The sequence below is a fragment of the Gopherus evgoodei genome, chromosome 3, assembly GCF_007399415.2.
Source record: "Gopherus evgoodei ecotype Sinaloan lineage chromosome 3, rGopEvg1_v1.p, whole genome shotgun sequence".
Classification (NCBI taxonomy): Eukaryota; Metazoa; Chordata; order Testudines; family Testudinidae; genus Gopherus; species Gopherus evgoodei.
Window position 1 is genome coordinate 54,498,337 of NC_044324.1, and position 21,020 is coordinate 54,519,356.

Below are 21,020 nucleotides of genomic sequence, written 5' to 3' on the forward strand. Positions count from 1 at the left end.
CAGACTGCCCCCAGAACCCATTCCCCTGACTGCCCCCTGCCACCGCATCCAATCCCTCCTCTCATTCCACCCATTCCCCCCGGGACTCCTGCCCCCATTCAACCCCTCCGTTCCCTACCCTCTGACTGCTCTGTCACCTATACATACCTCCTCCCCCTGACCACCACCCCAAACTCCCCTGCCCTCTATCCAACCCCCCCTGCTCCTTGTCCCCTTACCACGCTGCCTGGAGCACCCGTGGCTGGTGGCACTACAGCCGCATCATCCAGAGCACCAGGACAGGCAGCTGTGCCACTCAACTGGAGCCAGCCATGCCACTGCGCAGCACAGAGCACTGGGTCAGGCCACGACTCTGCAGCTGCACTGCCCGGCAAGAGCTCACAGCCCTGCTGCCCAGAGCATTGTGCTGGTAGCCAGTGAGCTGAGGCTGCGGGGGAGGGAGAACAGCAGGGGAGAGGCTGGGGGCTAGCCTCCCCTGCCAGGAGCTTAGGGGCCAGGTAGGAGCGTCCTGCAGGCTGGATGTGGCCCACGGGCTATAGTTTGCCCACCCCTGATCTAAGATGAAATCCCCTTTGTTCTACTTTCTGCTTTTTTTAATTCCCCTTTTAATTTTTTCCTCATTTTCTCTCTCCTTCTCTTGTTCTCTAAATTCTTTTGTAATATTAACATTAAGCACTAACTCTTGTAACTGATTATGTAAAAAAGAAAACCCTTTTGTGGTATATTGTGCCAGACTTCTTTGGGATGACAAAGCTTTTTGAATTGTATTTTAAAATGAGGCTGTTTGAATCTGCACATCACACGATTCTACAGCGATAAAGCTATATTTTTTAAATGTACAAATGAAATACTGCTAAGATCTTGTGCAAGAATTGGAAAAACAGGCTCACAAAATAAAAATGAGATTTTGCACAGAAAACTTTGAAAATCAAATTCACTCATGGGCCATAATTTAAAGAGAGATAATATTAGCAATTACATTTTGATCTATTTCTGAACATGTCACAAAGTGTGTGAATCCAAGGATAGTCAAAGTAATTCCACCTGCATATTAAAAAATCCATCACTTTTGATATTTTCTCTGAAAATCTCTTTTCTCCCTTCTATATTCCACTTAATTTCTCTCTCTCCCTTTGCAATTATTCTGCATTTCCAACTGTTATTTCACTCCTAAAGCACTGTAGGATACAGCTTATATAAGATGTGCTCTACAAAGCAGGGGCTCAGTGCTGAAAACACTTTCATGCACATAATCTCATTACAAGGCTCAGAACCCTCTGCCCAACCCCTTTTCCCACCTGCCCACACACAATGTTCCAGGCTCAGAAAACTCCTTCATGATGACTCTTTGTTGCTTGTTAGTGGGCCTGGAGAAGCAGGGGCAGAAAGCTGAGAGCATGACATAGAGGTTTACGTAGGTCAGTATGTAGTATTCCGTTTTGTGCTTTTCCCTTCTCAGCAGTCTGTGCACTGCAAAACCAGGAAACCCCGGTGGCAGCTGGGTATTCTGCAAGCCTGCGGGGGCTGGAACAGTTTCAGTCCCACTGGGAATCCTCCAGTGGTAGTAGGAGAAACTGCACTCTGAGGTGCATCAGCGCCAGCACAGCTGACTTACCGTATTGCCAGCTCAGGTGATTTTATAATGAGTCTCATGATATTCGGTTTTTGTCTTAAAGTCCCAGCTCTGCAGTCAGGTAATTATGTAAGAGTCTCAGCTTTCATTTACAAAATCCAAGAAAACAGAAAATAGAACAAGCCCCCCCCCCCATTCAACCAACAAAACAATGGTAAGTTTCCTCATGGGTGTAGAAAAAAGCTTGAGAAGATGAACCCATGCCAGGATGGCCTGCTGTGCTGTAGAAGTATTCACCTGGAGTGGGGCTCTCCCTCTGCTGCCCTCCCTCAGAAGTTCTGCCATTTAGGAAAAGCTTTAATTCCACCAATGGCTCCACAGAAGTGTCAGGAGATGGGCTAAATCAGAACATCCCATGCTGCCTACATTTGGGGCTACCCTGACCCCGTGTGCCCTGGGTGAAGGCCGCTGCTTTGCACTACCACTACCTCTTCCCCCCTCCTTGGATTGTGTGTCCCCAGTAAGGCAATATAGCCTGGTCAATGCTTTCAGAAGCTGCTTGTCACAGCGTGAGCTGGCCCTTCAAGGAGACCGGGGCTCAGCTGCACCTGTGCCAGACTTCGCTCCCTTCCCCAGAGAGAGGAGATGAATGAGGTTATGTCACAAACGGCCAGGTGACCAGGAGCAGACCTGCTTGGAAAATTAGACCAGCCTCTTAGTTGTTAGTTCAGAAATGGGGAGCCTGGAGTCAGGAGAGCCCTGCAGGAAGAAGCATCCCCTTGGGTAGAACAGAGCCGTGGTGGGCAGGGGAGGCCAGCCAGCACTGAAGCACAGCCCCAGGAAGTGGGGGAGGCTCCAGGTACTTTGTTTCAAGAAAGAAGAAGTTTGAGACAGGCTAGGAAATACCAGAGGGAAAGCACTTCAGTGTAGATACCACCTATGCTGACGGGAGAGATTTTCCCATCCATGCATAGGTAATCTACCTCCCCGAGAGACGATCGCTAGAGCAGTGGAAGAATTCTTGTATTGACCTAGCGCTGCTACATGGGAACTTAAGTTGGCTTAACTATCCTGCTCAGGGGTGTGGGTTTTTCATATCCTTGACTGAAGTAGTTAAAGGAACATAATTTTCTAGTGGAGACCAAGTCTAAGACTAAGGTGGGACACTTTTGTTTTGTGTGTGTTTGGACTTTGATACTCCAGGAGGGCTGTACTTTTGTGAATAGGCCTGGTCTACACTAGAAAATTAAGTCAACTTAACTATGTTGCTCAGGGGTGTGAAAAATCCACATCTCTGAGCAGCGTAGTTAAGACAACTTTACCCCCAGTCTAGACAGCACTGATGGAAGAATCCTTCCCTGGACTTAGCTACCATCTCGCGGGAAGGTTGGGTGCAGGGTGCAGAACCCCTCCTGTTGATGTATGTAATGTCTGCTCCAAAACACTACGGTGGCGCAGCTGTTCTGCTGTAGCATTTTAAGTGTAGACAACCCCTTCCTTCAGCAATGGGACTATGCTGAAGGCCATAAGAATCTTTGAGGATCAGAAGAAACTGAGGCAGGGTGACTGCAGTGCCACACAATGCCAGGGGTGTCGCACTCTGAGACTGTACCTTGCAACCACTCTAAAGCAAAGATCTTTCTGGCCCATTACTGGTTAACAGGTTCAGAACAGTGTGTGTAGTATATACCATACTAGAAAGTTACAAGTTAATGTCTTTAAGAGGTCATAACTCCTGCTCCAGAGTTGAGGTTTTAACACCTATTTGCATCTAGAGATAAGATTATTATTATTATTTATTATTTATATTCTGATAGTGGCAACAGTGTGACAGCTTCCTTCCAAATGCAGAGGAGAGCAGACACTATCCCAAATAATCTTTTGTTTTCATATTTTATCAAGGACTTGACACTCATTAAAACAAACCACACAAACAGCAAGAGTAATTAGATACTATTTTCTGTCACTGGAATGTCATTGCTTTTAATGATGGTAGTGCTGATCATCTAAACTGGCCTGTTCTTTTTAGATTTTGATGAGCTCTCTGAATGGAACCTGGCATTTAATCTTTTTTGAAAACTTCAATCACTGTTGCCACATATTGGTCATCAGGTGGGGGCTTCCTCTGGCTGCCAGGCTGTAGGAATTTCTTAATTGTAGGTATGTTGCTTATTCTTGCTTTAAAAGCCTGAAATGAAAAACAACAGAAGCCCTAAGAGTAAGGACACAGCACTCAACTACTTCATAAATAAAAACTACACACATTAGTTTTGAAGAAACAGAGCTCATTAGCAGAGCTTGAATCACCTAATTCCACAGACTTCTATTGTTATTATTACTTAACGTTTATATAATGGTAGCACTTAGAGGCCAACCACATCAACATCCCATTGTGCTTGGTGCTGTACAAACATACAGAAAATTACTGCTCATGCTCCAAAGAGCTTACTGTTAATTTACACAGTTTTAATGAGATCAGAATCAGACCAGGAACTCATGTTAAATGAGCAACTTGAAGTCTTTGTTCTGCACAATTCTATAGTTGCTGGTTGAGCTTTAGTAACAGAATTACCTGTAACACAGGGAACTTGGAAAGCACAGTGGGCTCTTTTTCCTCTACCATTAAAATGGCTTCAAGCAGCTGTACATCTGCCCAGCTGAATCGGTTGCCAACAAGAAACTCTTGCCCGTGTTGTTTCAGAACCTACAGGATACCAGGGAACACAAATGTTATGGGTATGAAAGAGACATATACATTGGATAAATACTGGCAACTGAGCTCAGTGTGATACTTTCGAAGTATAGCAAGGTCATGGTCTGTGTAACAATTTTGTATGAAGCATCTGGGTGGGATTTTCAAAAGCACTTACGTGATTCATTAGCACCTGCGCTCCTCAATCACTCAAGTGCTTTGGCAATACAAATACAACACTAGTATTAATAGCTGCAATAGAAAAAATCTGGTTTTTGTACCTAAGTACAAGAGGTACATAGACGAGTCTTTCCAGGTCACAGTAGAACGGTCCCACCCCTAGTCCAACAGCCTCTGTGCTTTTGAGGATGATGAAAGTCTCGGGGAAGGAGAACATCAAGCTGCAGCGAAGGAAAATGATCCCATAGTTGAGATCTTTCTTCCAGATGATGTCATGGTGTTCTCTCACACTGAAGATACCCCTCTGGGGGAGGGGACCCCAGTTATTAGGAAGAAACAGATATTAGTAATGTGGGACTTGACTATCATAAATATAGATATTTGGGGTTATGGTGACCCGGAGAACTGCATGGTGAATTGCAAAGGCTGCAGACATCTCAAGACATCTAAATAGATTTATGTGCAGTGCTGGGGACGAGATGGTGGTTGTGGTACATGTAGGCACCACTGACATAGAGAAAGGTAGAAGAGAGGTCCTAGAGGCCAAATTTAGGTTGCTATATAAGAGATTGAAGTCTAGGACGTCCATGTTAGCATTATCTGAAATGCTCCAGTTCTACACACAGGGTCAGTTGAACAGGCAGAACTGCAGTGCCTCAATCATGGATGAGACAATGGTGTTCAGATGAGGGACTTGGGTTTATTAGGACCTGAGGGACCTTTTGGGAAAGGAGGAGCCTATACAGGAAGGATGGGCTCCACCTAAACCAAAAATAAAACAGCTTGCTGGCATATAACATTAAAAACGTTATTGTGGAGCTTTTAAACTAAGGGCTGAGGGAAAGCCAACAGGTGTTCAGGAACACACAGTTCAGAAAGAGACATACCTTAGGGGAGGATTTATTAAAGGAGTTACTCTATAGCCTAGTAAAGAGGAGAGGACAGAAACTGATAAAGTGCAGGTAGGAACTGAAGAGAAACAGTCAAATGAAAAAGAGTCCCATTCAACTACATTGCATGAAGACAGGCAACTAAATATTGACAAATGTTATAAGTGCTCATGTGCAAATGCTGAAATCTAAATATTAAGATGGGTGAACCTGAGTGCCTGGTATTAAATGAGGATATTGATATAATAGGCATCTGTTAAGGTATTTTTCCCACTTTGAATTTTAGAGTACAAATGTGGGGACTTGTACGTACCCTTCTAAGCTTAATTACTAGCTTAGATCTGATCGTGCTGCCACCAACCAGAAATTCCAGTGTCTGGTACGCTCCTTGTCCCCCAAAACCTTCCCTGGGGAACCCAAGACCCAAACCCCTTGGGTCTTAAAACAAGGAGAAATAAACCATTCCCCCTCCTTCCCCCTCCCAGACTTTCCCCTCCCTGGGTTACCCTGAGAGACTGCTGTGATCCAAACTCCTTGGATCTTAAAACAGAGAGGAATTAACCTTCCCCTTATCCTTTCCCCCCCCCCACTCCCTGGTGAGTTCAGACCCAATCCCCTTGGATCTTAAACAAGGGAAAAAATCAATCAGGTTCTTAAAAAAAGAAAGCTTTTAATTAAAGAAAGAAAAAGTAAAAATTATCTCTGTAAAATTAGGATGGAAAATGTTGAAAGGGTCTTCAGCTTATATAGACTAGAGGGACTTCCTCCCCTCTAGCCTAAGATACAAGTTACAGCAAACAGAGGTAAAATATTCTTCCAATAAAATACACATTTGCAAGTTAAGAAATCAAACATAAGACTAATCCGTCTTTTCTAGCTAGTACTTACTATTTTGAACATGAGAGACTGTTTTAGAAAGATTGGAGAAAGACCTGGTTGCACGTCTGGCCCCTCTTAGCCCCAAGCGCGAACAATGAACAAAACAAACAGCACAAACAAAGACTTCCCTCCACCGAGATTTGAAAGTATCTTGTCCCCCGATTGGTCCTCTGGTTAGGTGTCAGCCAGGTTTACTGAGCTTCTTAACCCTTCACAGGTAAAAGAGACATTAACCCTTAACTATCTGTTTATGACAGCATCACAGAAACTTCGTGGAATGATGATAATCAGTGGCATTTGGTAATACCAGGGAATGACAGAATAGGTCATGCTGATGGGGGAGTGGCACCATATGTGAAAGAAAGTATAAAAGTAAAAATCTTAAATGACTCACACTGTACCATAGAATCTCTATAGGTAGAAATGCCATGCTTGAATAATAGGACTATAGCAGTAGGAATATATACTACTAGAGAGGCTACAAAAACAGAAAACTCAACAATAAGGGGAGATTTCAACTATCCCCATATTGACTGGATACATGTCACCTCAAGACTGGATGCAGAGATAAAATTTCTAGACACCATTAATGACTGCTTCTTGGAGCAGCTACTCCTGTGACCCACAAGGGGAAAGGCAATTACTGATTTAGTCCTAAGTGGCACACAGAATCTGGTTAAAGAGGTGAAAATAGCTGAACCACTAGGTAATAGTGACCATAAAGTACCAGTAATTACATTTCTGAACAGTGAGCACTTATAATGACAGATCTACTCCCTTTTCAGACATCTAAAATGGGGAATGTGATCATTCGATTCCTTTTGTTCAGTTTGGCAACAGAATATTGTTCATTAAAATCAGAAGCAGGTATGTCTTCATTCAATGATATGTAATGAAATGACTGTAAATTGTTGCCTCACTATCACTTACCTTTTCATAGACTGGGAAGTATCTGGTTGTGGCCCTCTCAATGATTAAGGCAAGATTCCTCTCCTTAGGTGGAGTGAAAGCAAAGGTAATGATCATTCCCATGAGATCAGCTGTTCCTTCCACATACATGTCAATTCTGGAGGGAGGGGAGAGAAGAAAGCATGTTCAAATTATTTCAGGTTTTTCTTGCAAATTAGTAAAAGCAATGTTTTATGATCCGTTAATATTTGTATAATCAGCTTTTGCGTTATATGATAGCGCTGTTAAAATTTCACGGTTGCATTCATGCCTTGCTCCCTTTTTAATGACAATGCAGACATGCAAGCATATGTTTAACAGCTTGTACTGTTTTTACTGTTTACTGTTGTATAGATCTCTTTGTGTTTAGATTTAGTCTCTTTGGGGAGCAAGCAATGTTCTTCTGGTGAGTGGTTCTTCTTATTCATTTATTTTTGCTGTTAAAGTAAACCTATTGCTTATCAAAGATTCTGGGTTAACAGCCCTGGAAGCTCAAGTCCTTTTCATCCACAGAACCAGTGTTGTCAGGTAATGGCAGCAAAACCATTATAGTACTGTATCACAGAACAAGTTATGACTGCTCTGCCTGTATTAAAGAAGTTTCATCCACAGCAAAACTGCAAATACTTGGAATTCTTTACTCTTGGTTTTGCAATCCCAATTTACTCAGCAAAACACAATACAAAACAAAAACAAAAAACTACAACACTGCGGGCCTGATCCTCTTCAGCATAATTTCAGAAACAATAGTTAAAACTCATCAAGGACCAAAGAATTTTCCCCTTAGTGCATAACAGCTTTTTCTCACCCTTTCATACTCAACTTACAGTATTACATAAGTGTTAACTGGTAATAATATAGCTATTCATTGTAGTTTATTAAGAAAAAGGGGGTGTTATAGTACAATGCTCTCTCTCTCAGATCCTTCCCATAGAAGTTGTACTTGGCAGCTATGTAGCAAAGAATGGCTCTGGTCTGCACTATCTTCATCCCATCAATTTCCACCAATGGTACTTGGTCAAACAGCAGGGCTCCACCTTTGGAAAGGAAAATACAAGAAGTATAATGTTACTTAGGCCGGATCTATACTTAAAAGTTAGATCAGCATGGCTACAGCACTCAGAGGTGTGAAGACATCACACCCCTGAGCGCCATGACTATGCCAATCTAACCCCTGGGCACATGGGGTCAGGGTAGCTCCAAATGTAGGCAGCATGGGGTGTTCCGATTTAGCCCATCTCCTGATGTTTCCATCATCCTAGCTACTGAGATGAAGTTCCTACGGTGACAGAAAAAATCCCTTCCATCAGCGCAGGAGGCACCTATACTACGGCGCTACAGCAGCATAATTACAGCACCGTAGCTGTGCCCCTGTAGCATCTGTAGTGGTCTCGATCCCCATCCCCTCCCTCAACTGTGTTATCATTATAGTGGAGCTGAGAAAAATATCTAAATTGTTAATATGCTTCTGATTATATCAGGGCCGCCTGGAGGGGGGGCAAGTGGGGCAATTTGCCCCAGGCCCCAAAGGGGCCCCCACGAAAGTTTTTCAGGGCCCCTGGAGTGAGGCCCTTCACTCGTTCTGGGGGCCCTGGAAAACTCTTGCGGGGCCCGGGCCCCCGGAGCTTCTTCCGTTCCAGGTCTTCGGCGGCAATTCGGTGGCGGGAGGTCCTTCCACTCTGGGACCTGCCGCCAAAGTGCCCTGAAGACCCATGGCAGGATGTCCTTCCGCCCCGGAACCCGCAGCTGAAGAGCCGGGTCTTCGGTGGCAATTCGGCGACAAAGACCCCAGGCCCCCTGAATCCTCTGGGCGGCCCTGGTTTGTATATTAGGAGATCTTCAACGTCTGCCATTATATTAAAACTTCCTGCACTAAAATAATGATGTGAAAAAGAATAAACATATACTAGTCTAAATATTTACTCTGTAGCTAAGACCTAGCATAATCAATTGACACATTGCTTTACAAACCTATAGTCACGTGTTCCCTCCCCAAAGGCTTCCAATTTAAATTTTAATTAAACTATATATGTAGACTGTGCTCCAAGGGCTTAGTTCTGCCCCCTCTGAAGTCAATGGCAAAGTTCCCATTGAATTAAAAGATACAGGATTAAGCCCCAAATAGGCATGTGTGCTACTGTACCTACTAACAGACAGCATTTGCTCTAAATCCCTTTTGTTTGCTTCAGTTGCCTGATTTTAATCCATTAACTTCATTCTTCTTCTAGGTAGAAAAGATTATTTTGACAAGAGTTTGTCTGCTCTGTTTTGCACAAAACCACCAAACTATGTCAGTAGCCTAAAATTAAAAAAGTCCTTCCGTTGTTGCAAAGTGTTTAATTTCATAGTGCAATAAAATTGTGTAGAACTGGTTGTCCACATCATCATAATTTTTGTAAACATTTATATAAAGATTGTGTGTCCTCATGACTTTCCAAGAGCAAATGTGACCAGATTAAGGGATAAACATGCATTAGCAAAAATGTCCTTTTCTAGCAGAAGCCTTTTAATTGATAAAAACCAAAAACCATTAACAAGTATGCAAGGGCCGGGGCGGGGGGAGGCGGTTACCATCAGAAACATGTACTATAATAAAAGCTTATTAATGGCTGGATTTTCTAGCCACTCCTTGCAAAGAATTCCCTGGCAGGTCAGTGAGCATTAGTAAACTGAAAGAACAATTAGTTTCTAAGGACTTGTCTACACTTGAAATGCTGCTGCAGCTGCACTGTTGTAGCGCTACCTACGCCTATGGAAGGGGTTCTGTAGGTAATCCACCTCCCTGAGAAGTAGGTAAATCAACAGCACAATTTTTCCGTCGACCTAATGCTGTCCATCCCAGGAATTAGGTCAGTTTAACTGCTTTGATCAAGGGCGTAGATTTTGCACACTCCTGAGCAATGAAGCTGGGTCAACCTAACGGTCAACCAGGCCTTAATAGCAAAAGTAGTACGGCCATGTCTCCACTACCACATATTTCAGCAAAATTTATGTCACTCAGGGGTGTAAAAAAACCACACACACCCTCTGCAACTTAAGTTTTGCTAGCATAAGTGGTAGTGTGCAGTGCATTATGTCTGGAGGAGAGCCTCTTCTGCTGACATAGCTACTGCCACTCGTAGAGGTGGTTTTATTATGTCAATGGGAGAGCTCTCTCCCATTGGCATAGAGCGGCTACATAAGCAATCTTACAGCTGCATCAGTATAGCTGTGCTGCTGTAAGATCGCTGGTATTGACATGGCCTAATTTATCCTTAATAACAAGCTATTAGCTCAAGTGAGATTTATAATAGACAGACAATTGCTGGCCCTCCTAGCTTTTACTGGAAAAAGCAATCACTGTCCTTTAAATAACTAGAAGCTACATATAGGCAAACAGGTTTGGTTAAGAACTAGTCTAAATGTTTGCCCAAAATATGAACCAAATGCGGTGTATTAAAAACTGTTAAAATTGTAACACTATCACTTTAAGAGTAAAGGTTTTCCTGGTCTGACCTGCAGGCTACAGGGATCTATAGGGAAGCCTGAGATTATAGTCAGTTTTGCAGACAGTTAGCTTAGCCCTAGAGTAAGGTGGGGTGAGTTGTGCTTCTTTGTTTTAGAGAGTAGCCTGCTTTGGGGTTCTTATGTGTCATTATTCTGAATTCTAAGAAATAAAGTTACATTGCAACTTGGCAGGAAGAGTATATTTTTTATCAGACTTCTCTGTGTGTTTGCTGTGAACATACCAAACCCAAACCACTTTACGGTTCAATAAAGTTAATTTAAAAAATAATTGACACAGGGTACATCTACATAGTAAAAGAAAACCTAGGGCAGCAAGTCTTAGAGCCCAGGCAACTGATTTGAGTCCACAGGGCTCGTGTTGCAGGGCTAAAAAATATCAGTGTAGATGTTCGGGTTTGGGCTGGAGCCCAGGCCCCAAGACTCTCCCCCATCGCTACGTTTCAGAGCTTGGGCTTGAGCCTGAGAACAAGTATCTACACTGCTATGTTGAGCCTGGCAGTGCAGGCTCTGAGAGTTGCTCTACAGAGTATTTTTGCTATATAGGAGTACCCCCAGGTGCCTAATCTGTAACTGACAAACTTATTTAAACATACCTTCCTACCTGGACAAATCCCTACACACCCAAGCCACTGAAACAATAGCCTGCAGTTGACTGCCATATCACTCAACACTGAACAGCTATACCAAGAAAATAGAATATGCTTAAATGTAAACTGTTATTACAAGGTAAAGATATGCCAGCTTTCAGGGAGTATAGCAGTAGAGCTCAGTGCATTAAGACAAGAATCATTCTTGCATCGTGGGAAGTTACTGAGACATTGTTTTGTGAGCATTCATTTATATTCCAAGTCTCAAATAATACCTACTGTACCAGCCCTCTTTTAATACCAAAGAATACCTCTGTGTTAGTCCTCAGTATAACAGTATAACAGTATAACAAATGAGTGACAGGTGAGATCAGAACACAAAACAAGAGGGGACAAATTCAATCCCATTCTTACTTCCTACAATGTACAAGATAAAAGCCAAACACACATCCAAGGTTGCAGGAAGGTGGGGAAAAAATCTTAAGGGTGGGGGGGAAGAGCAGCTTTTACCAGTCAGGGTACACTTGCAGCTGTACAGCGCTGCTAGTTAAACCTGTCTTCATACAGCTGAGTAGGGAAAGCGCGGCAGTCTGTCCACACTGACAGCTGCCAGCGCACTGTCGTGGCCACATTTGCAGCATCTGCAGCGGCATTGGGAGCAGTACATTATGGGCAGCTATCCCAGCATTCAAGTGGCTGCAACGTGCTTTTCAAAAGGTGGGGGTGGGGTGGAGTGTGACAGGGAGTGTGGGGGAGAGAGAGAGAGTGGATTTTTGGAGCCGACACTGTGTCAGCAGCTGCCTTGCAAGTTCCGACCCCATCCCCCACCTCTCTCTCACTCACTGAAAGCAAACAGCAGCTGGTTTTTTCCTCACAGACCAGATAAGCAGCTGCTCCCCGAAATGGACCCCCCACCACCTGCGCTGCTTCTCTATTCAAGCAAACACTAGCTGTGGGCATTCCAAAGGAATCCCCCTGCCTGCCTCTGCTCATTCACAGCAAACAGGAGCTGTGTTTGTTTTTTTGATAAGCAGCTCCTGGAGCCCGGAGTTCACAACAAAACAAAGAGTGGAACTTTCATTTAATAGGATTATGGGAAGCTTCCGGAGATCAGTCACTGCGTACTAAGGTTATTCCCTGTTTACACTGGCGCCCCAGCGCTGCAGCAGCAGCACTACACTCTTTATTCCTCTCGGGGAGGTGGAGTACAAGCAGCACTGTAGCCACGGAGACACAGCGCTTTACGTGCCTTGCCAGTGTGGATGGGGAGTGAGTTACAGCGCTGTAAAGCCACTAACAGCGCTGTAACTCTCAAGTGTAGCCAAGGCCTCAGTCCACAACCTGTAAGGAAACCTCTACACCACCAGGCTCCACTTCTTGATTCTGATGATCTACAAATCTCTGTCTCTCATGATAAGCTATCTCCCTTCAACCAATCTAGTAGTGTAGCCTGTCTTTCTGGATTTTTAGTCATCATCTTTAACTCACTGTTTAACAATAGTTAAGCGTTAACAAAATGTTAACCTCAGCTGAGCTCTTGATCTTCCTCCACAAACCCTCCCCATCTCACCATGAACATTGTTACCATTCTCTCAGTCACTTGGGCCACAATATGAACTATAACGTGGCCCTCTCACTGGATTCCCATACTCAAGCCATTTCTAATTCTTGCCACTCCTTCTTAAACAACATCTGTAAACTCAGTCTTCCCCCTCTGACTATACAACCAAAACTCTTGTCCAAGCTCTCATCTCACATGTTGACTACGGCAACCTTGCTTCCCTTAAGTCTATTCAGAAAGCTTCTGCTCAAATTGTCTGCTTGGCTTATTGCTCTGACCACACCAACCCCCTCTGAATCCCTCCATTGGGTCCCCCTTTTCAGATAAGATAAGCTTCTTGTCTTTAAGGCCTTTCATAACTTAGTCTCACCTTCTTTAACTAATGCAGCAACTTACTGTGATGTCAACTCCCATCTAGACTCCACCAGCAATCGAACCATTAACACCTACTTATGCAGCTTTGTGTTTTCTCGGGCACTGACCCTTATGCATGGGGAAAATTCCTTGAAAAAATCCAAATAGCAACAACCTTCTCTTCCTTCAAATCCTTCATTAAGACTCCCCTCCACCATGGTGTCTGTGAGACCCAGCCTGCTGATCATGACTAGGCAGGTGACAAATGGACTCCTCATCTTCCCCGTCTTTCCTTCTCCTACTCCCTTCCTTTCTCCCTGCCCCTAATCCTCAATAAAAGAGCAGCAGTACATGTTCTGTGCATCACAGTTTAGGATGTGGACAGTTTAGGATGTGGATGTCCAGAGGAGAGCACCAAAAAATGATCAAAGGTTTAGAAAACTTGATTTATAAGGAAAGTTTTAAAAAAATTGGCATGTTAAGTCTTGTGAAAAGAAGACTGAGCAGGGAGCTGATAACAACCTTCCAATGTGTTATAAATAGGACTGTGATCATTTGTTCTGCATGTCCATTGAAGGTAGGACAAGAAGTAATGGGCTTTAATCTGCAAAAAGGGAGATTTAGGTTAAATGCTAGGAAAAAGTTTCTAATTATAAAGGTCTTTATGCTCTGAAATAAGCTTCCAAGGGAGGCTGTGGAATCTTTGTCACTGGAGGTTTTTAAGAACAGGTTAGACAAGCACCTGTCAAGGACAGTCTAGGTTTACTTGGTCCTGTCTCAGCACAGCACCTAGGCTAAATGACCTCTTGAGGTCCCTTCCAGCCCTACATTTCTATGATTCTATATACCTAGAAAGCTGGGCCAACTCTTCCTCAGATTCATCTGCATGTATGTTGTCTCTCCAATCCCCTACTCTTCATTTGTTTGTGTATTTAGACTCTGAGCCTCTGAAGGCAGGGATGGCAACACCCAGCACAATGGGTTCCCTACCTGAATTAAGGACTTTGGATGCCCCCATAATATAGATATTTAATAAAAATAATCAGGGGCATGAGCCTGGGAAGTGCTGAGCTCCCTCAACATCGACTGGCTCCAGTGGAAGTGCAGGATGATTAGCACTTTGCAGGCGTTACTTGGCACCAGACACGATTGGGCGGTCAAGGTTAGTGATTTATGAACTGATACATGATGTAAACTGAATTAAATGTGTTCACACAGGGGTTTACACTGGTTTAAGTAAACGGATATAAAACCCAATTTTAGCTAAACTCGTGCCACTTTGGGTGTAGAAAATCCCCGGTCTACAGTCTTACCTTTTATTAACTTTTGATACTGTTCCCTTGTTTCCAAAAATTCTTCTTCAAACTGCAAAAGGAAAGATTAAATAGATTAGTTACATTGTTATATTTCAGGCAGCTTCTTTTAGGAAGCAACCCTGTCACAACCAGCCAAAAGGCAGAGTAATACACCAGCATAACAGAATAAATCATCGCTAATCCTGAATGAGTCCAAACAAGAACACCCCTTCATAAATTATGGACTAACCTCCACCCCAGCTGCTGCCAACAGCCACCGTATTGATTCCATGCATCCTCTTCCATTGAAGTAGGTAAGTTTGGGTTTCCCAGACATGCTTCCTTGCTTCTGCTTCCCTGACAAATATCAAGCAAAGGAAAATGTTTCTGAACAAATATGAGGTTTTGCTACAATGGAATGTTTACAGCACAATGAGGTTTCAGGCCTCTGCTGCTGTCACTGTACACTTTACTCAAGGTATGTCTATACTACAAGTACTACAGCTCGGCTAAAGTGACAATTACTGTAGTAAATCCACCCCTCAAGAGGTGATAACTAGGTTGACTGAAGAAGTCTCAGTTTTTATGCCTTCTGGAATGGTTCCTCCAGGCCAGGTGGGCTTTCTGGTGAGTTTCTGTTTGGAAACCTCTGCTCTTAAAAGCATAGTGCACTCTAGGACACAAACAGGGAGGGAAAAAGTGGGGCCTGAGCATATTAAGTGGTGTTCCTCTCAGGCCCATCCACTCACTCCTGTAGGATAGACCCTCATAAACGCCAGCGAGGAAACAAAAAAGCCTCATATATTTTTCCTCCCTGAGGATGTACATACTGTTTAGAGGGCACTCAATCCAAAACTTGACTTAGAAATCATTCAAATTGACAATTACCCATTAAACAGTTCTAAGAATCAAATCATTTAAGTTTTCAGTCTTGGTACTAGGACTATATTCAAAGTAAACGTAACGCAGAAATAATCACCTTTTTATTAAAGCAAATAACTAATTGCAGCAGCTCATGGCATTTTATCCATAAGAAAGATATTGTACAAATTTGTAGTTATTTGCATGTAAATAACGTTTAGTGGATGCTGGCAGTGTTTGCTGTCTGTACAGCTTGCAACACCCAATACTCCCTGATGTTATCACAATTAATATTTTTTACCCTTTGTATCGTGTCAACACACATTGCAACAACATACAGTATGCAGAAACATACAGTAACTAAAGCTCTTCCATTAACTGTGAAAGCCAAAGTGCTTTTAAACCAAAATTATAGAATAGAGACTCTTCTTTTCAGATCCCCTGTTGTAATCTTGTGTCTACATCAAGTATGTGAAGTGCAACCCTCATGAAGGATTGTGCATTGTACTGTACACATAAACAGAACAAATGGACTAAAAAGCTTAAGGTATTATTTAACATGGCCAACTAATAATGAACAGTATGGCACGGAATGTGACCAGAGTAAAATCAAACCCAGACATTCAAATTCTGCTCTTGGTTACACTTTTGTAAATCCAGAATAACTCCATCAACTTTTATCAACTGCATGTACACCAGCAATACAGAAAGCAAAATGAACAGTCCACATTTTGGGTGGAAAGTTGTATGTATGTTTTATTGTCAACCAAGATGAGAATGGTGCATGTGTCAGAACACAACACCCAGGAGGTGTGTGGATTACACATGGCTATGAACAAAATGATAGAAATGCTTTTAAATGCTTTTGTCTAATCTCCACATTTCCCCTAAAGCAGTTTGTTTTCTATAATGAGTTCTAGGGCTGCGTCCTCACTGGATTTTTTAGAGCAGACACTTCACTATGCAAGGATCAGGGAACAAAGTTAAGTCTTTCAAAAGCAACATTGCCTGCATTCAGTATAAAGCAGCAGACAGTTTTACTTTCATCCACGCCTCAGGAGGGAGATAGGTTTTCACTATTATTAGATCAGCCACCATAGTTCAGAGCAGAGCACGGCATGCTATATCAGCCAGCTTTCATGCTCAGATACAGAGGAAATCAGCTCTAAGTTCCAGGCTTTCATTGCAAGTCTGAACTTTACTCTTTCTCTTGCTTTCTTCCTCCCCTCTCCTTTGGCTTTTTGCTCTCACTGTTTGCCCTCACGTTACAACATGCCTTATTCAAGTCTGAGTTAACTTTCTGGATTAATTTCCTATTTAAAAGGTCCCTTTTCCCTTCTTTTATTCTCCTGTATAGCAACCAAACACCACTTGAACTGCCTTTGATGCAGGAGGCTAAATATAGTAAAGATTTTACATTACCATTACCAACAGTTATGCTAAGGTGTTTGAAAGTAGCTTTATTGAAACCAGGAGGTCAAACTCTTTAAGGTTAAACTAATTTCTTTTTATGTGAGAGTCAATACTGACCTTCATGTTTTGACCCAGGCCAAGTTCTTCTCCTCCTTAACTGAGAACAGAATTTGCCCCTTCAGATTCTAAGAGTATGGAGCTCCTCCAAACTCCTCCCCTCATGGGGAGTCACATGCATACCTCATAGGAAAGAAAAGTTCCCTTCCTGAAGAGACCCCCACAAAATTAAAAGTTACACTGCCATTTTAAAATGTGGTTGTACCTACTACTGTTATAAAATTACTATGGGTGAGAGAGAAAAATATTTTTCTCTATGCTTTTCAGTTTGTTTATTTGACTATACACAGAGTGCTCAGCTTCCTGGTTACATAGTCTGGTTCATGGTTACATAACTACTCAGTATCTCCTGTTGTTCGAGTGGTTTTTCACACAGCAACAGAGGAAAAACATTCAGAAAAGCAGAGAAAATATTAGATTTGAATTGACTATATTTCAGGTTGATGGTGATACTATTTAACAAATTAAACCAATATGTCCTGCCCCTTACCTGACTTTTCAGCAGTAATTCTGGCTTGTCCTCTCACTGCAATGTACAAGAAAGACACCTAAAATGGGGGACAACATGGGTCTGATTTTTAAAATCAGATTGCTAGAGCCTGTCATTCACACATGCAGTTATCTGATTTGTGTATGCATTCATGTTAGTTGGACATGAAAAATGGATATGCAATTTCTGCCACAATTAGGCTCCATGTTTTTAATTAATAATGCCTATTTTACAACTTTTAAGATGAGCCAGAGATGAGAAAAAATCAATTTGCCTGGGGTCCTACCCACAGTTTCCATACAATACAATTTTTTTGGCTTTGTTGCTTGCATTTAAGATGAAATGGTCGAATCTGGACATCAAACTGGATGGGTAGATAGGTGATCTAGCTTTTAGCAGATAGAGAACCGAACTGGGACATGGTAAACCAAGCTCCAATTCCCATTTTTGCCACAGACTCTCTGCATGACCTTGGGAAAGTCACTTAATCTCTGCTCTTGTGTCAGGTACTAATACAACTGCCCACAGAAGCAGTTTACACGTACTAGTGCTATGTCTACAGTAGGAGTGCTTTGCTGTTATAAGTATACTGGGATACTATACTGGCTCTGAGTCCTAATGTGCACACAGCAATACTGGCAAAACTGTGCTTTATACTAGTCTAGTAAAGCTACCCTCACAAGTGAGACAAGTTGGTAAAAGCACAGTTTTGCCAGGATAACTTTGTCTATACTAAGGACGCCTGCCTGCATGGCTGTATCGATCAGGACTCAGACTTTTTCACACCCCTGACTGATATAGCTATGATGGCAGTGGTTTGTGGTCTAGACATGGCTTTAGAGAGCCACCAATGGATGTCCTCTCCCAGCATATGTACCCAGACTGGAGCACCAGAACTGGGAGGGCCAAGGGAACATGCCCCCCTCGCCTCGCCCCCCCCTCACTTTTTACCAGGCCGTAAGGGCGAGTGATGGGGGGAGAGAGTGGAGAGGTGTGAGTGGAGTGGGGCAGGGTCTTGGGAGGGGAAGAAGCAGCACTGGAGCAGGGCCTTGGGGGAAGAGGCATGCAGGGGCAGTGCAAGGGCAGGGGTTTGGGGAGAGGGGAGGGGCCTTGGGGAGAAGGGATGGTGCAGGACCAGGGACTTGAGGGGCAGTGAAGCATAGGGCTACAGTTTGGGCACCTATGGGCCCCCACCCTCACCCCACTTTTAGGGCACTTCTGCCGGTCCTGTACCCAGAGCGGTTGTGGTGGAAATAAGGAAGGAGAACCTCAAAAAGTGAATAAAAGTACACAGAGCGGAAAGTGGAAACTGCATGGGTGGGAAATAAGTTAAAGGAAAAGTCAATGGTAGAAATGGGTGAAAGAAAGAAACAGAGAAACAAGAGACATGATAACTGTGCCAAGCTATGGCATTAAGGGAATGGGGAGAGATAGAAACTTTCTAATTCATGTCAAAAGGCAGCACCCCCTGCTGTATAGATTTGACACTGCAGTCAGCAGAAATCTTCAGTTATTCCGTTCCCATTTCTTCTTTGTAATTATTAACTATCTTAACTAGCACTTGACTCACTGGCAGTCTCTGAGACAGACCCCAGTTATTTCCTCTGCACCTTGGGAGCAGCTGCTCACTATTCCTCTTTGATTCCTCCTGCTTAGTCATTTTTCATTGTAAAACAGGATTTTGCCATCTGCTCTGTAGTTATTTATGTTCCATCACAGCCTAGTATGAGAGAACTTGCAAAGTTTACAAATAGCCAAATATGCAATGTCTACCTGGTCACTGTTATCTATTAGTTTACTATTGTTTTCCACAAATCTCTACAGCAGAGAAAGAAACAAGTTTTTCTTATCTAATGTGAATTAAGGTGTAGCTCCTCAGATACCATAGAGGGCTGGTATGAGGCCCATGTTCCACTTAAGTGCTCAGACAAAGGGCAAAACTCAGATTTAAGTGGTGCATAGCCTTGTTCTAGCCTTCTTGACCAGGGCAAATTTCATCCACCCTTGCACCACTAGGAGCCAGCAAGCTCTTGGCCACCATGTGTACTGAGGGGCAAATCCTGTTCCCATTAAAGTCAATGGAAAAGTTCCCACTGATTTTCACAAGAGCAGGATTTGGCCCCAAGTACAGGAAGCAACATTGTCCAAATGCCTGCTAAACACACGCTGTGGAGAATGAGGTGGTTATCTATTATTTTTAAATAATATTATCTGTACCTCAGTTTACGTGTTTGATGTTGTCTGGCTTCAGTGCCTGGAATTCAATCAAACGAACCTGTTAGGAGGAAATAAACAGGAAACAAAACAATGACAAAGAAAAGGTACCACCAGAGAGAATCTGTAGGGTCCTTTAGGCAACTATGGGGGAGCTATTAACTGGGAAATGCCCCCATCTGGCTCCAGGCTAGCAGGTAAATTTTTCTCAGGTTGGAGCCAAGGATCCAAGGGGCACTAAACCATTACAGACCCCAGTTTACAGTGGAAGAGGTGTGAGCAGCAGGAGTGGAAGTAGGGAGCTGTGAGAGAAAACACTGCAAGGGGAAAGTCTATCTTTCCCAGTCCAAAGGTGGAGGCACTTGAGCGAAGTGGAAATGACCAAAACTTGCAAGGAAAGCGTAATATCTAGGTGAGGCCAGATACATAGTGACTATTGTTTATACCCTTCTCTCTGCTTGCTATGTAACTCTGGTCAAAAATTCATTTGTTTTAAACATACTGTTTTTGAGTCACTTTAACTGCAGACAGGCTTCCAGAGGGAAATTTCTTCAGAATGCCAAATACAGCCAGGCCTGTCCTTTTAACAGTTCTAAACAGGGGGTCTGATGCCCTGGGACCACTCTGAGTGTAGGTGAAGAAAGAAGGAAGTGAAAACTGTCACCTGAGGTGTGCTCTCCTGAGGGGCTGCAAAGGGATGGAAGGTCCTGCTCACGCAGTGACAGGATGGCAGGAACAGGGTGTGCTGTAGCCTGCTGATCCAGGCTTAAGTGGGATGAACTGCAGAGTCCAGCTCTGGGAGGAGTGCAAGTAAAGATCTGTTACATGGAAAAGATGCCCACAGAGAGACCAGGGGAGCAACTCACTCCTGAACCAGGGCACAAGCATTTCAAACCAGTGCTGCACCCAGACCTGTCGCTTGGGGCCCAATTCTGTTACTCCCTTACTTATAATAAGTAGTAGGCCTGGTCCACATTACGCAGTTAAACCGATTTTAACAGCGTTAAATCGATTTAATGCTGTACCCCTCCACACTACAATGCACTTTATATCGATTTAAAGGGCTCTTTAAATCGATTTCTGTACTCCTCCCCAACGAGAGGAGTAACGCTAAAATCAGTATTAACATATTGGTTTAGGGTTAGTGTGGCCGCAAATCGAAGTTATTGGCCTCCGGGTGGTATCCCACAGTGCACCACTGACCGCTCTGGACAGGTATCTGAACTCTGATGCACTGGCCAGGTATACAGGAAAAGCCCTGCGAACTTTTGAATTGCATTTCCTGTTTGGCCAGCGTGGAGCTCTCATCAGCACAGGTGACCACGCAGAGCTCATCAGCACAGGTAACAATGCAGTCTCCTCAGAATAGAAAAAGAGCACCAGCATGGACCACACTAGAGGTAGTGGATCTTATCGCTATATGGGGAGAGGATTCAGTGCTAACAGAACTATGTTCCAA

At 43.3% G+C, this 21,020-nt stretch overlaps 1 protein-coding gene across 6 annotated transcripts; it reads right to left on the minus strand.

The window, feature by feature from the left end:
- Positions 1 to 3,519: 3,519 nt before the first annotated feature.
- Positions 3,520 to 17,052, minus strand: LOC115648267 (glutathione S-transferase-like). Of its 6 annotated transcripts, none has more exons than XM_030555586.1 (7): positions 16,858 to 17,038; positions 14,717 to 14,818; positions 14,485 to 14,536; positions 8,067 to 8,199; positions 7,145 to 7,280; positions 4,146 to 4,277; positions 3,520 to 3,761 (listed from the first exon to the last, which is right to left on the minus strand). In XM_030555586.1, the coding sequence occupies exons 1-7, from the start codon at positions 16,861 to 16,863 to the stop codon at positions 3,636 to 3,638; spliced, it is 687 nt and encodes a 228-aa protein (XP_030411446.1). In that variant the 5' UTR covers positions 16,864 to 17,038; the 3' UTR covers positions 3,520 to 3,635. The 6 variants fall into 6 exon arrangements, with proteins under 6 accessions (XP_030411446.1, XP_030411447.1, XP_030411448.1 ...); XM_030555587.1 differs by having other exon boundaries at positions 14,717 to 14,823; positions 16,858 to 17,003; XM_030555588.1 differs by lacking the exon at positions 14,717 to 14,818 and having other exon boundaries at positions 16,858 to 17,052.
- Positions 17,053 to 21,020: the final 3,968 nt, after the last annotated feature.